General features: G+C 49.9%; 1 protein-coding gene across 2 annotated transcripts; it reads right to left on the bottom strand.

Annotated features, from left to right (window-relative positions):
• Positions 1-1256: 1256 nt before the first annotated feature.
• Pax1 (paired box 1) lies at positions 1257-11132 on the bottom strand. Of its 2 annotated transcripts, XM_063283810.1 has the most exons (6): positions 10781-11132; positions 10249-10541; positions 9166-9795; positions 7574-7716; positions 6974-7196; positions 1263-2476 (listed from the first exon to the last, which is right to left on the bottom strand). In XM_063283810.1, the coding sequence occupies exons 1-6, from the start codon at positions 10867-10869 to the stop codon at positions 2385-2387; spliced, it is 1470 nt and encodes a 489-aa protein (XP_063139880.1). In that variant the 5' UTR covers positions 10870-11132; the 3' UTR covers positions 1263-2384. The 2 variants fall into 2 exon arrangements, with proteins under 2 accessions (NP_001388828.1, XP_063139880.1); NM_001401899.1 differs by lacking the exon at positions 10781-11132 and having other exon boundaries at positions 1257-2476; positions 10249-10564.
• Between the last annotated feature and the right edge of the window lie 2137 nt (positions 11133-13269).

Genomic DNA, 13269 nt, shown 5'->3' with positions numbered 1-13269 from the left:
GCAGGTAGGACTTGAATAAAATAAGTCTCCTATCATCCTGAGTTAGATTTCAGGCAGGAGTCCACTAACCTTTATCCCTGAGAAGCCTACATACAGAAATCAAGGAGCAAGAGAAGACTGTAGTATATAGTAGAGTAGTATATAGACTGTAGTATAGACAGAGTGTATATGTACAGTGTGTATCATATGATTACGTCTCATATTTACAGAAAGGGTTGCAATGTCTTCACCAGTCTAAGCAAGCGAGTCCCTCTCCAGGAGTGTGAGAAGATCCCTGAAGCTGATGTCCAGATCGAGTAGGCTGCTCTCATCTGAGTACCTCAAGGCTAGCTGAAGTAACAGAGGCCCTGCTATATTTTTCACAATTCCCTCCCACTCTCCTGAAGACCCACTTCTCTGCAAGATCTACTGGCAGGTGGAAAGCTGGCTAGACTGTCCCAGAGTTCAGGTCCCAATCCTGACTCTCGGATGCGAAGAGATACTGTCACTCATTTCTATAGCCAAGCTCTTTCTTCCCAACTTGCTGCGTGAGCCAGAAAAAGTTAATCCGTATTCCTATCTATAGAACGGAATTTTTTAGAAGTCCGGAGACTTTAAAACCTGAAAAGCCCATGTAAAGAGAGTGAGAACTGTTTTATGACTAATAACTTTAACAAAGACAACTATTTTTTAAATGCAGAAAACATTATTTCCTACTGGTCCTATGTATGGGAGCAGATGGGATGGCTGCAGTAGACAGTACCACTTACAAGCAGTAACTTAACTCAAAAGTCTCTTCCTTGGGTTACACAAAGCCAAACACTGCAGGAGAAAAAAAAAAATCAGCCAGAAACCCCTTTGTACTTTAAAAGCACTCAGTTGTTTGGTAACCTGAGATGCTTTTGTTTAGTTTTTAGAATGCTAGAAAAAGCTCTCCGTTTGTTGCCTTTTGCCTTTTAGATTTTCCTTTCATTTTAGGATGGCTTCTGTACTTGGTTTTCCCCTCTGGTCCCCAAAGCTGAGCTGGCACTTCCTGGACTTTTGCCACTCTGGCCCTGAGGGAAGGGTAAGGGTCTACCAGTCACATCAGTCTGCTGGAGCCACTGACAATCGTCCCCACGAAGGTCACTTTCATTTTCAGCATCTACCCAAACAGAGCAGTGAGTACCCAAGAAAATCAAGAACCCCATCCTCTGATCTGATGCGTCCTGGGAGGAGAGATGTAGGAACTCCCCTCTGTAAGCACTAACACCCCCCCCCCAGAGAACACAAGACTATCTCCCTCACCAAGCTGGTGAATTTCAGAATTTCCTTTATTCAAAGACGCCCGCCCATGTTTAACAGGTGAAGCCAGACTCTCACCAGTAATATGTTTATGACTACAAAAATTGAATTATACTCAGAGTCCCGCCACCAGTTCATCTGAACTTGAAATCAGTTAATAGCCCTCTTGCCTTACTCCAGAAGAGCCTCCTGGGTTCCTGGGTTTTTACCCACTCCAATTCCTTGCAAACCAGAAGCCAGAATGGACCTCAGCACCCTGAAGCAGTTTGTTCCTCAAAATCAACAAATGTATGGAGGGGAAAACACCTGAAACAATGCTGTTGGGTCGGGAGGTACATTAGGGAGCATTGGGTGTAGCCGGGCTAAGAGAGGTGTGCCTAGTTTTTAATTACTGAAAACACTACCCGTCCCAGCATCTCTTTCTCTTGCACTGTCTTCTTTCAGGTGGCATTAACTTAGAAATAAAGCCAGCCTAGTCATTGGGCACAGAAAAAAATATTCTCAGGGAAGGGGCAGCAACCCAGGGAAGTTGTACTCCTTTTTGTTACTATAAAAATATATGAACAAGGGTTTTGGCTTTGCTCCTAGGTTCAAGCCCCACTCCCTTGGGACGGAGGGTGTTCAGGGGAGGAGGGGATGGCGGGGGTCGGGTGGGGGTAATAGAGGAGGGTTGGGTCCTTGCAGAGTGTACTGAAGTTTGCCCAGATTGGAGCAGTAGAGTCAGGGAAGCTGTAAAGATCAGACCTTTGATTGTGAGAAAAGTGAGAGAGAAACCAGGAGATGGAGAGGGAAGAATGCAAAAAGGGAAAGAATTGGGACGAGAAAATAGAGGAGGGAAGAGAGAGAGAGAACAGGAGGAGGGAGGAGAAGATTAAAAAAAAAAAGGTAAGTCGACGCTGTGGATTCAGGAGCCTCTCTCAAGCAAGGAAGGTTAGCGCAGCCTTCAAAAACCAAGGTTGGGAAAGACCGAAAAGATCCCAGGAGCTCGTGAAGGAACTGTTGGGGCGGAGGCAGTGCCGGAGCCCCAACTTCAGGATGCTGCCAGCCAGAGGTCGAGTGAGCGGAGCCGCGGTCCGGCCGGCCCCTCTGAGCTGATCTGTGGCTCTACGAGGGGACAGCCCCTAGGAGGTCGAAGCCGGGATGGAAAGTCCGTGTAAGCTACCGAGTGCGTCCGTGGCCTTGCCTCCCGGGCTAGGGGGCTTCCTGTCGGTCCCTGCGGAGGAAGCACAGGAGCATCGGGTCACCCCCCAGAGCCTAGATTGTAAAGTAGGACGCCAGTCCGGACTTGGGGATGCTCACCGCCCACCCCACCCCCCAATCCTCACACACACACCCAGGGTCCCATTCAGGGAGACACTCCGCAAGGCGGGCTAGTGGATCTCCTCAACAGAGCCTCTTCGCCAGGCAGTTACTCCTGATGATGACCACAGAGACCAGCCTTCCCTGTCAACTCCGGATGCCAGGGGTGGTGTGGTCTTCAGCTCCTAAGAAGACTTCGAGACTAACCTAGTGCTAACACCCGCAGACCGTGCCCTCCTGACCTCCACCCACCCATCTACCTCAGACCCCCGCGGGATAGCAGGTTTGAGGAGCATCTCAGGGTGTCTGCAGGTAGGCGGTAGGCGAGGTGTGGGGCGAGGGGAGGGGGAAACACGCCACCAAACATTCTTGGGGAGCTCAGACTTGAGCCAAGGTAGCGCGTTAGATAAGCAGCGAACACTGCGGGCACAGCACATCCTGGAACTTGTGGGCCTCTGGATTAAATGGCAGTGGGCTTGCCATATCAGACGGTATTCGACACATTGCTCTATTATTTGGGGTTTTGGGAAGGGGCCCAAGTTTTGCTACTGGAAGCCAGAAAGTGACGCCATGATTGTGCAACCCTATTTTTCCTTTCCCAAAACCCTGGTCCTCTGTGCAGGTTTTCCTCGAACCGGGAAGCAAAAATAAATTATCTAACGGGGCGCACTTTCGATTTTCTTTCCCTCTTCCCGAAACAAGCCACTATCTAACGCCTCAATTTCAACCGGAAGAGAGGGAACTCTAACTTGCCAGCTGTCCTACTCCCAGTTCCAAGCATAATGCTTTGACTGTCCTAAAGTGACAGTACACAACACACACACACACACACACACACACACACACACACACACACAAACCAGAGTAGTGAGATATTTGAAGATATACAGATGGTTCAGACCACCTCTCAGCTCACTTTACTAAGCACAGTTATGACTGTATAACCAAATACCCAGACTTCTTTCCATCCCGTTCACACACTTCAAAAGGGAAGACCTGTTTTTAAAACATTTGAGGTGGAGGCTTCTCAGGCAGGAATGACAAGTGGAGAAAAATAAACACCCAGGAGCCAGGAGATGGATTCTACCCCACTTTGGGGAGAGTCTCCTGTTTCCACCTGTCTCAGTTCCTCCTCCCCCTTTTGGGTGGGGGTCTTCTGTAGGACCCTGGGAATGGAGAGGTACCTTTACTTAGGGAGTCACTTGGCAAACTCTAATCTCTGGGAATGTGACTAAGGTGTTTACTTTTAAAATATGGGAATTGCAACAGCATAACGCGGCGTGACAGAGAACCAGGAGAGGTGGGACTCCACCAAAGGAGGGGGAATAGCAAAGAGTTTCATAATTTGCACAGGGTATCTAGTCATCCACAACAGAGTTCACCTTTGGTATCATCCAAGCACCAACTCTGTATTAGCAATAATCACAACAAAACTGCAAATTCTCTTTAACAAGTAAAAATCGCAGGTTTACTTTGTGCGAGTTTACTTACTGGAAGCCCGAAAGTGACACTCATAAATTTGATTTTTTTTAAAAAAATTTCTCCCACCTGTGTTTTTTAAATCCCTCCTAGGATCAGTTCGGGAACGCTAAAGGTTTGCTGTTTTCTGAAACACATTGTGAATGCCTGTTGGCTTAAGAAGAGGTCAGTGCGGTTCTTCTGGGAAGAAATGCACCAGCACAAAGACCTTTGAGTGGATATGGATGGTCTTAAAACCCCACCCCTCCTTGTGAAGGGAATAAGACTTCCTTTTTCTTCTCTCAGTTCCAAAGAATTAAAGTTCCCTTCAGGAGATGGGAAACATCAACAATCACTCCTACTTTCTTGCCTCCATAGGAGGGAACCCAGAGCCAATACCTCTCGCCCAGACAAGGCACAAGCTGAGAGTCAATGAGGCTCCAGGCTGAATAACCAGTAAGATGCCCATTAGCAGCTAACTGGAGGAACACTCTACTGAATATTATATCCTGGATACCCATTAGGTCGTCAACAAATTGATTTTTTTCCTGGGTATATTTATATTCATATGAGTACAAATTCGGATTGTCTCTGCAAAGATAATTTTGTATCAAAAAGTTAACTAATATTACTCCTACTATTATACAGTAAACAAAAATGACAGTAAACTCCCATGAAACAGTTTTGTTTGAGCACATCAGTTGTTTGAGAAATTGTTGAAAGTAACCGGTACTGGATTATATAACTTTGCTTTGACTCTTCAAAGTCCAGTTAGGGAGCAATTCTTTTCTGCCCATGAGAAGAGTGTAAATTCATACTGCAAGGGAATATGTAACTTTCATGTTTCAAAAACAGGAGCTTAATGAACAATTCTTTTTACAATCATTGAGCACAAATGCTTGCATGCCAGCCTGAGAAATTGTTCATCAGTGTGGGTGTGAATAATTCCTTTAACTAATTCTTTAAAGGAACCATATGGATCAGGACATCAACTTACTAATTTAATAACCAACGTAGTTAACTTGGTCGTAGGTTTTAAAAACAGGGCATTTTGTTGTAGGAAGCATAGATGATGGCCAAAGAGACATTCCCAGTGAGGTGGTCTGTATTTCTGAAAAGGGAGTGTCTGATAAAGAAAATCGATCAGGAATAAACCCAAATACAGATCCTTCTAAGTTGACTACAGGTCTTCAGAGTTAGTGAGTGTGTCGTTGATACATCACAGGTTTCTAATGTGGGACTGGAAGCACCCTCAGGACTATGTGGCCTTTCTGAAAACTACCTCCTTTTGGAATCAACTCTTTAGTTTCCTGTGTCTTCTTTCTCCTTGGGGCCACCCAGGAGAAATCACTAAATTCTCAGCTATCCACTTTTAGTTTAAGTAAGCCTGCTCCGTATAGCAAACCCCATTCAGACGCCCACATCCACAGTACTGAGTTTCAGTGTGAGGAAGAGTGAGAAGAAACTCACCCTGAGACCCTTCAGCTGTCCTTAAACATAGGGCTATTGGGAGCCAATATTCTCAGACTTCTTTCAGGGATTTTTTTTTTCTCCTTGTGGGCAAGTAGTGTTATCCTATTATTTAAACTAAATTAAAATAAAGTCTCTGACATTAGTCAATCTTAATAGCCTAGGATAAGACTGTTCCAAAAAAAGTAGTTAAGGGTTGGAGAGATGGTTCAGCAGTTAAGAGCACCAACTGCTCTTCCAATTCAATTCCCGCAGCCGCATGGCAGTTCACAACCGGTTGTAACTCCAAAATCTGACACACTCACACAGACATGCAGATAAAACACCAATGCACATAAAATAAAAATAATTTAAAAATATTTTTAAAATTTAAAAACTAGTCTTCCCTTCTGAATCCCAGATTCTGTCACCTGGCTTCACCAAAACATCTTGAAAATAGCTCTTTTTTGTCTGGGGACTATTGTCAACTGTCTACCTATGGCCACAACCCCACTGCCACCCCCTCCAGAATTGGTAAGTGTGAGACGGGTAAGGTGAGGAGTCTTTCCTAACCCCAGCACCGTTCTGTCCTTTAGTTTGTGTGCACCGTTCCTTTCTCCGCTGGAGCACAGACTCCCTTAGTGGATCGGTGAAGTTTACATTTTCTGGTGATCAAAACCTAAATATAAGCAGATTCATAACTGACAGATTTAAGATCAGGTGAAATATTTCTCAGTTCAGTGAAACAAGAACCTCGTGGACAGTGTGGTTTAATCCATATGGCCCCATATTGGCTTTTTAGAAAGCAGATTTAGAAGGGGGCAAGAGATGAGGTTCCAAGTCATGGTGCCCCGGGAAGGAAAGAACCCTATGCTTTCGATTTCCTCATCGAATGTGGTGAAGAAAAGGAATCTAAGAGACCAGGGCCAAGGTTTAATAAGAGACCAGGGCCAAAGTTTAAAGAGAACCAGGAACAAACAAACGGAAGGGCAGGAACCAACCAATGGGGAGTCCAGATGTGGAAGTCAGGAGTGCCACTGGTAGGTCCAATCCCACTTGAAGTGCAGGGCTCTCTTGTCCGCTCTAGAAAGCTACTACACAAATGTGGGCCTGGGCTGTTTTTCAGTCAACACATTTTTGCAGTCTACACAAATGTGGGCGTTTTAGATCATTCTTGGCATAAAGAACATAAACCCGGGATGGGGAGGAACAACTTGACCGAGGGTGCAAGAAAGTCAATGACACCTAAAGTCTTGATTACCAGCCTGACCCTTTTCCTTCTCTCAATAGGTTAAAGGGGGCAATTTAAGTGAGCCACTCACTCTAGGTGCCCTTTCTTAAGGGCACCTGCTAGAGATGAATCTGCCCCAATCACCTTGCATCTGCCTCCTCCTCTTCTCCCCCCTCCCATCCCTCCCGCATTTCCTTCTCCTTCCTTTCTTCAGACTCCCAAGCTCCTCTAACCCCTCCAGTATCCTGACACCTCCCAGATGGTGCCCCTCACCTTCTCGGCTGGGGTGTTTGAAGGTCATTGCCGCGGCAAGCTCCCCGCCGTGCACCGCCACACCAGCTCCGTGGGGCGCCAGCGGGGGTGCCTGGGCTGGTGGCCAGGGCGGGCCGGGGGATAGGTAGCCGGCTGCTGGAGCGCTGTATACTCCGTGCTGGTTGGAAGCCGGGTAGGCGCAGGCAGGAAGGAAGCCGCCCACTGCGGAGAGGCTGGAAGCCGACTGCCGAAAGAGACAGAGTCAGAAAACCCTCTTGCTTCTCTGGCACAAGCAGAGTTGACACGGACTCTGCTGTCCTGTCACTTGTCACTATTCTAGGACTCCTTAGCAATCTGATTTATAAACCTCAAGGGTTTAGAGAAAGAGGGGCTTCCAGCCTTTTCAAATCGAAAGGCAAGCCAATCTTCTCTCGAAAGCCAGGCAGGCTGCTACGAACTTGGACCGCGGGACTTGAGGACAGCAATAGGCCGCTGGAAGATGCTCTCTGCCCAGACTTCGCAAAGCCTGCCAGAGAGATGCTACTGCTCTTTCTCGTTACCCTAACCCTTTCTATGCCCCCCTCCCTGCGAAGGTCACCTACTGCCCTGCATTCTGGTTACCTGGGTATATTTAATGTCTGCCTCCAAGGCAGGTTTCTCGAGTCCATTCACTGCTGACGAGGTGGAGAAGGCGGCACGATTCACACTCGCCCAGTCTTCCACCTTGGGGGAGTAGGCAGCGCCTTCGCTCCCGGCCAGGGCCCCTGAAGGAACGCAGATGGAGTAGATATCTGTGCACTCGTGAAGACCTCCAGCCCACACGTTTGCACACGAGCACTGCCAGACATCCCTTCCCACCCCCAGAGGCTGCCACAAACTCCAAAGACCTTTCTTTGGAGGCGGGGGAGGTGGCAGAGCCTGGCATTTCAGAGCAAGAAGGAGAGGAGCCTCCCCTTCATTTCATCCAACCCTGGGTCCGCTTCCTACGAAAAAGCATAAGTGCCAGTGAGGCTCAACGGGAGGCAGTCTCTCCACTGCTCAGAAACAGCAACCAGAAAGATTCAAGTTCAAGGCAACTTCACGAAAATGTTGTAAACCTCTGGATGTCTTGTATTAGCATCCAGAAGGCTAGGAGAGCATTTTGGCCCGGGTCTGCCTCTAAGAACAACTCCAAGAAGACCTATGCCAAAATGTCTCAAGCACAGAGCTGCTCCTAGATCAGGTGTGTGCCCCCTGCTGAGGGAAACGTTCAGTGGTGGGTGCAGAGCTGGTAGCCACTTCCCAACCACCTGCCTTCTGCTGCTCCATGGGTAGTTTCGGTTGGTGCTATTTTGGTATAGAGCCATTCAAATGAACAGCGTGCGAGGCCTCAGAAATGGGGCTAAGCAGTCCACTTTCCCCAGCTTGTCACCGAGACAGCTTACTGTCCTCCTGGGTCTGCTCAGGTCTGCTCCTGGCTGGGAGCAAAGGGCGCTGTAAGGAAGGAAACACTAACTGTTTGGGAAAGGGAGTTGACGCTTCTAGAAAAGATATCATCCTACGCAGGGCACCAAGGTTGCCTGAAACTTTCAGCCTTTTCCGTGCAAGAGAAATTACCAACATTTGACGGAACTTTAATGACAATCAGAGCACAAGCCTTAGCGACTGCACCAAAAGAGAATGGGGGTGTCGTTACCTTTATTCTAATGGCAGGACGTGAATGGCCTCTGAACCTTACAGAGGTCTAGGCCATACTTTAAAAAAAGAGAGAGAGAGAAAGAAAAACAAAACAAACTAACATATAAAACACCAACCACAGGGGCTCTTTCTCTTTTACTTAAAAAAGCTCCTGGGCCTGCATAAGCTCTTGAAAGAACCTGAAAGCTAAGGAAGGGACTGAGCAAAATGGTCCAAGCGGTTTGTTTGGCTTAGATTTGGCGATAGGCATTTGCATTCTTTTTGCAAGAATGAAAAAGTGCAATTTCAGGCCTTCGATTTTGTGGTCTGCGCCTGCTCTTCTATTTGGGAAATATTTTCCATATTTGTCATAAAAAGTTCAAGATGTCCGAAGACTCCCGCAGAAGGCTCTGGACCCCCAGCCTGGGTGACCAGTCCCGAACTTAGTTTTGAACCAAAGTCATTTCTCCAGGGAGAAGGGCATGCAACACCCTCGCTCATCCTCCCGCCCCAAATTCTGCCTTTTGTAAAGAATTACCGAAGATGTCACGACTGACCTGTTTGCTCCATAAATGTCCGGATGCCCAGAATGTTGCTGACTGAATGTGCGGAGGGCCATGAACGCGGGATACTGACGTGGCCCGCTGAGCCGGGAACCCCGGGATGACTGCCCATCTTAGTGCCCGTGGGTGACACTGGGCTGGGGTACGGGTACTGGTAGATATGATTGTAGGGCAGCGCGGGCTGCGGCGGCGGCTGTTTACTTGCTTCGTATGGCCCTGGCTGTGCCAGGCTGCCAATCTTATTTCGCAGGATGCGACTAATAGAGCTCACGGAAGGCACGTTGTACTTGTCACAGACGCCGTCAGCCAGTAGCCGGTCACGAATCTCCCAGGCAAAGATGCCAGGATCGCCCTGCTTGTAGTCCCGGATGTGCTTCACTACATTGGGGGTGGTAACTCGAGGTTTGCTGCCCCCAATGGCCCCGGGCAGGATGGAACCGGTCTCGTTGTAGCGCGCCAGGATTTTGCTCACACAGCCATGAGAGACCCGCAGTTGCCTACTGATGTCACAGGGTCGGATACCCAGCTGTGCTAATTCCACGATGCGCAGGCGGATGGCATTGGGCAGGGGACGGCCGTTGACGAACACACCACCAAGCTGGTTCACTTCGCCGTACGTCTGCTCTGCAGACGCACCGGATAGGAGTGAGCAGGCGAGGGAAAAAACACCAGCGGGTTACTCAAGGGTGTCCGGGGGAGGAGGGGTGTACTTCACACTAGCGCGACTCTGAGGTAACCCTCAGGTCCACCCCAGCCTCCGTGACAGCTCAGATCTGAGGGGCAGAGCCGGGGACATGCTGGCAAAAGTCGGAGTCAGGGACAGACATTGTGCTCTTCAGCCCTTGGTGCCCCTACGCGACTTTGGTCGTGCCCTCACCTCCTCTCTGAACTTAAGGGACTAACCCCTCGAAGGGTGGGATCAGCAGAGGACACGGCTCCTGAGCACATAGAGCCTGTTCTGCACAGGGAAAGTGGATCAAGGGGGAAGGAAGGGAGGTAGAGAGTCTCAATCCAGCTCGGCATCCGCCCGCACCCGCCCGCACCCGCCCGCACCCGACCTGAGGCTCGCCCCCTTACCCATCGCGCGCGGGCCGGCCAGCTGCCTGGCGCCGGAGCGGCGGGGGCTGGGCCCGGCACAGTCCGGGAGAGCTCGGGCGCCGCCACCGCCGGAGAGGCATAGAGGGAGGGCGCGCGCGAGCCGAGGGCCGCGGCGGCTGGAGACGCGCAGTGAGCCGCTGCCCAGCGCGCCGCCCGCCCCAGGGACCGCTGCCGCAGCCGCCGCCGCCCGTTCCCAGGACACTCTCCAGGCCCGCGACCCCAGGCCCAAGGTGAACTTCATCCGATTGGGAGAAATTCGTCTGACCGGGAAGCTGCGGGGTGCGAGAATCAATTTGACGTGTCCTCCACGTCAATCTCTACAGTCACGCCGGAGACTCACGAATTGGCAGCTCATTGGTTCCCGTCACCGCGCCCCGGCGTCCCCCTCCCCGCCCAGAAACTCTACCCCTCCTCCTAGTTCTTGGCTTCCCCCCTCCGCTTTCTCCACCCCCTCCGGAACCCTTCCCCCCCCACAGCACCCCCTCCCCCACACACACCAAAAAATACACACCATCCTAAACCTAGCTGAGCCAGAAGCCAATCTTCGTTGTCGCTTTTTGTGGCCTTCCTAACCTGCTTCCGAAACGGTAGGGGAGTCATTTCAAATTGATCATACAATCACCTCTACCGCCATTACTTAGAACCCTTTGGAAGGTAGAAGTTGATCCTGCCAAGGCGGTTTAACTTGTGGCTGTCTCCACCACCTGCTGCCCTGAGGAGAGGAGATGGGTCAGATGGATACAGCACCCAGGGAACTGTCAAGATGAAAAGAAAGGAGGTTCGGCTTGGTTGGGGTATCAGGGATGGGTGGTCCACAGTGGCTTATGTTGCTGACTCTCCCATATCCCATCTTCGTCCATCCTGTTCTCATAACAAATGTGCCTTTGGAGTAACATGAGGTGATTCCAATGACCCGAAAGAGCACATTCCTGCCTCTATTGGCAAAGCCCACCCACCAGAACTCATTCCTCTCCTTCAAGTGACATAAGGAACAGACAGGAAAGACAGACTTGCTGCTTCCTGTTCCCAACAATCGGGCAATCTAAAAAAAGAAAAAGAAGAGAAAAGAAAAAAGAAGAAAAAACACCTTTAATTGCTGCTGAGCTCCTGTTCTAGATCCAGACGGTCCCTGTCACATAGGCCAGGAGATCCTGCCCCCACCACACCCCCATTCCTCAGCAGCCTGGCCTAGCCTTTCCCCAGCGCCATTACTCTTCCAGGAGGTCTCTGCTAAATGCCCAGCGGTCTTTTCTCCACCTAAGTAGCAGTTTGCACAACCCTTCAGCTCTGGCATTAAAAAAAAAAATCAACTCTTTTATTCCATCTCAATACACAGTGAGGGGCCTCCAAGCTGGCCTCATAATGGCTGCAATCCCAAAGGAAACAATGGGAGGGTCTTGTAGTTTTGCACCTGAACTGGTGCCTGCCAGGCAAGACTTGAGAGTTTCCAAGTGAGACCAGTAGTCACCGAGAGCTTTGGGCTAGTCACAAAATAGCAGGAAAGAGGGTCTGATGGAAACTCAGGAAACAGCCACATTTCCTGAACCTTCCAAGGAGTCCAACTACCTCCCATCCCTAGCTCTTTAGAGCAGCCTGGAGACTGCTCACTGTAAGAGTGCAGTGATGTTGCTCGAGGCTCCTGCAGGTTAACCCTGTCGGCATAGCTTCACGAGCCTCGCTGGAAGCCCTAACCCCTTTTCTCCCTTTTTCTGAGGGAGGGGAACTTTGATGGACTGCATTCAACCCGTGCAAATGTGTGTCAGAAGGACCTTTGCCATAAATTCTTGACTCTCCAGAGAAACTGTACAACACCCAGTAGGCTGGGGTTGGCGAGGAGGGAACTGTGGAGAGAGAACAGTCAGTGTCTCTGTCTGGCAGCCCATAAACACAGTGCAAGCTCAAGCTCTAAGAGTTTCACAGAGGTTGCTGGGATGTGGACGAGGTCTAGGGGATCAGTGCACCCTTGAAGGCGTCCCAACCCCTTAGTGAGAACAGTAAACACTTGGAATACCAGGCCTATCAGAACCGAGCAACCTTCCAGTAAAGTCCTAGAGAACGACATAGATTTAAGGTGGGCATGTTAGGTGTGGAAGCTTTCCGTTTGGGGCAGGGGCGGGGGCATGTAGAGAGTGCAACAAGCCTAGGAGAATGCACTGGGAGAGGGGGGGAGTTCCTTAAGGCTTTTGGGAGTAAGGGACTTCTCTCAATTCTTTCTGGAACTTTTGGGATTTGATAGCCTTTAATCTAAACTAATTTCCAGAATTTCTAGTCAGGCAAGGAATACCAAGAAATGTGTAATCTTTCACCGTGGGCTCTCCTAGGTGTGAAAAACAGCTTCGGTTCCTTAACCGAAAGGTGCATCAAAGTAGCTAACGGCTGCAGGCCCGGGGCGGGGGAGGTCTTGGTAAGACAAGCTCAAAGAACAGTTAAAGCGAGTTGTGCCACTGTGAAAGCTGTTTCAACGAAATTACCCTTTGCTCAGCCCGCGCGCTTCGCCGGCAAGAAGCTCGGTCCAGACAGCATCAAACTCCATAGCGGAAGGTGGCCAAGAGGTCTGGAAGAGGAGAAGGTGGAGGAGCTATTTAGGAGATTCGCATTTGGGGTGGCAGGCTCTCTGGAGTAACTGAACTGCAAGTCTTCCCTTCACAGGTTCCCTCCCCAACAGCCAGCTGCGCCGGCTGCGACCACGCAGTGGTCAAACGTCTAGGCTTGGGGAAAACCTTACAGTTTGTCGCCCCCTGTCGGGTCCGGTCCCGGCTTGGTTTTGCAGGTTCCCGCGCAGCTGGCTGGATGAGGTGGCTCAAAGGTTGGAGTGCAGAAGGCAAAGTGTCTCTTCAACTTTCCGGATTGCGGCTTGGTCTTCTCCACCGCTCTGGGGCAGCTAATGGTCCGTGAGGTGCGCGCAAAGGTAAGAAAGCTCGTATTTTCCACGTTTGGACGTGACAAAATAGTATTGCTTGCGCTGAGTTCGGCGAGCAACGAAGTGAGTGAGCAGTGGTT

Source organism: Rattus norvegicus, chromosome 3 (assembly GCF_036323735.1).
Source record: "Rattus norvegicus strain BN/NHsdMcwi chromosome 3, GRCr8, whole genome shotgun sequence".
Classification (NCBI taxonomy): Eukaryota; Metazoa; Chordata; class Mammalia; order Rodentia; family Muridae; genus Rattus; species Rattus norvegicus.
This window is presented reverse-complemented; position numbering and strand designations above follow the sequence as displayed.

Coding starts and splice junctions, on each gene's coding strand:
- Pax1 (XM_063283810.1), bottom strand. CDS start 10,869: ATGACTCCCCTACCGTTTCGGAAGCAGGTTAGGAAGGCCACAAAAAGC. Junction 7,717..9,165: donor GACATTTATGGAGCAAACAG/GTCAGTCGTGAC, acceptor GCGTTCCTTCAG/GGGCCCTGGCCGGGAGCGAA. Junction 7,197..7,573: donor CAGACATTAAATATACCCAG/GTAACCAGAATG, acceptor CTCTTTCGGCAG/TCGGCTTCCAGCCTCTCCGC.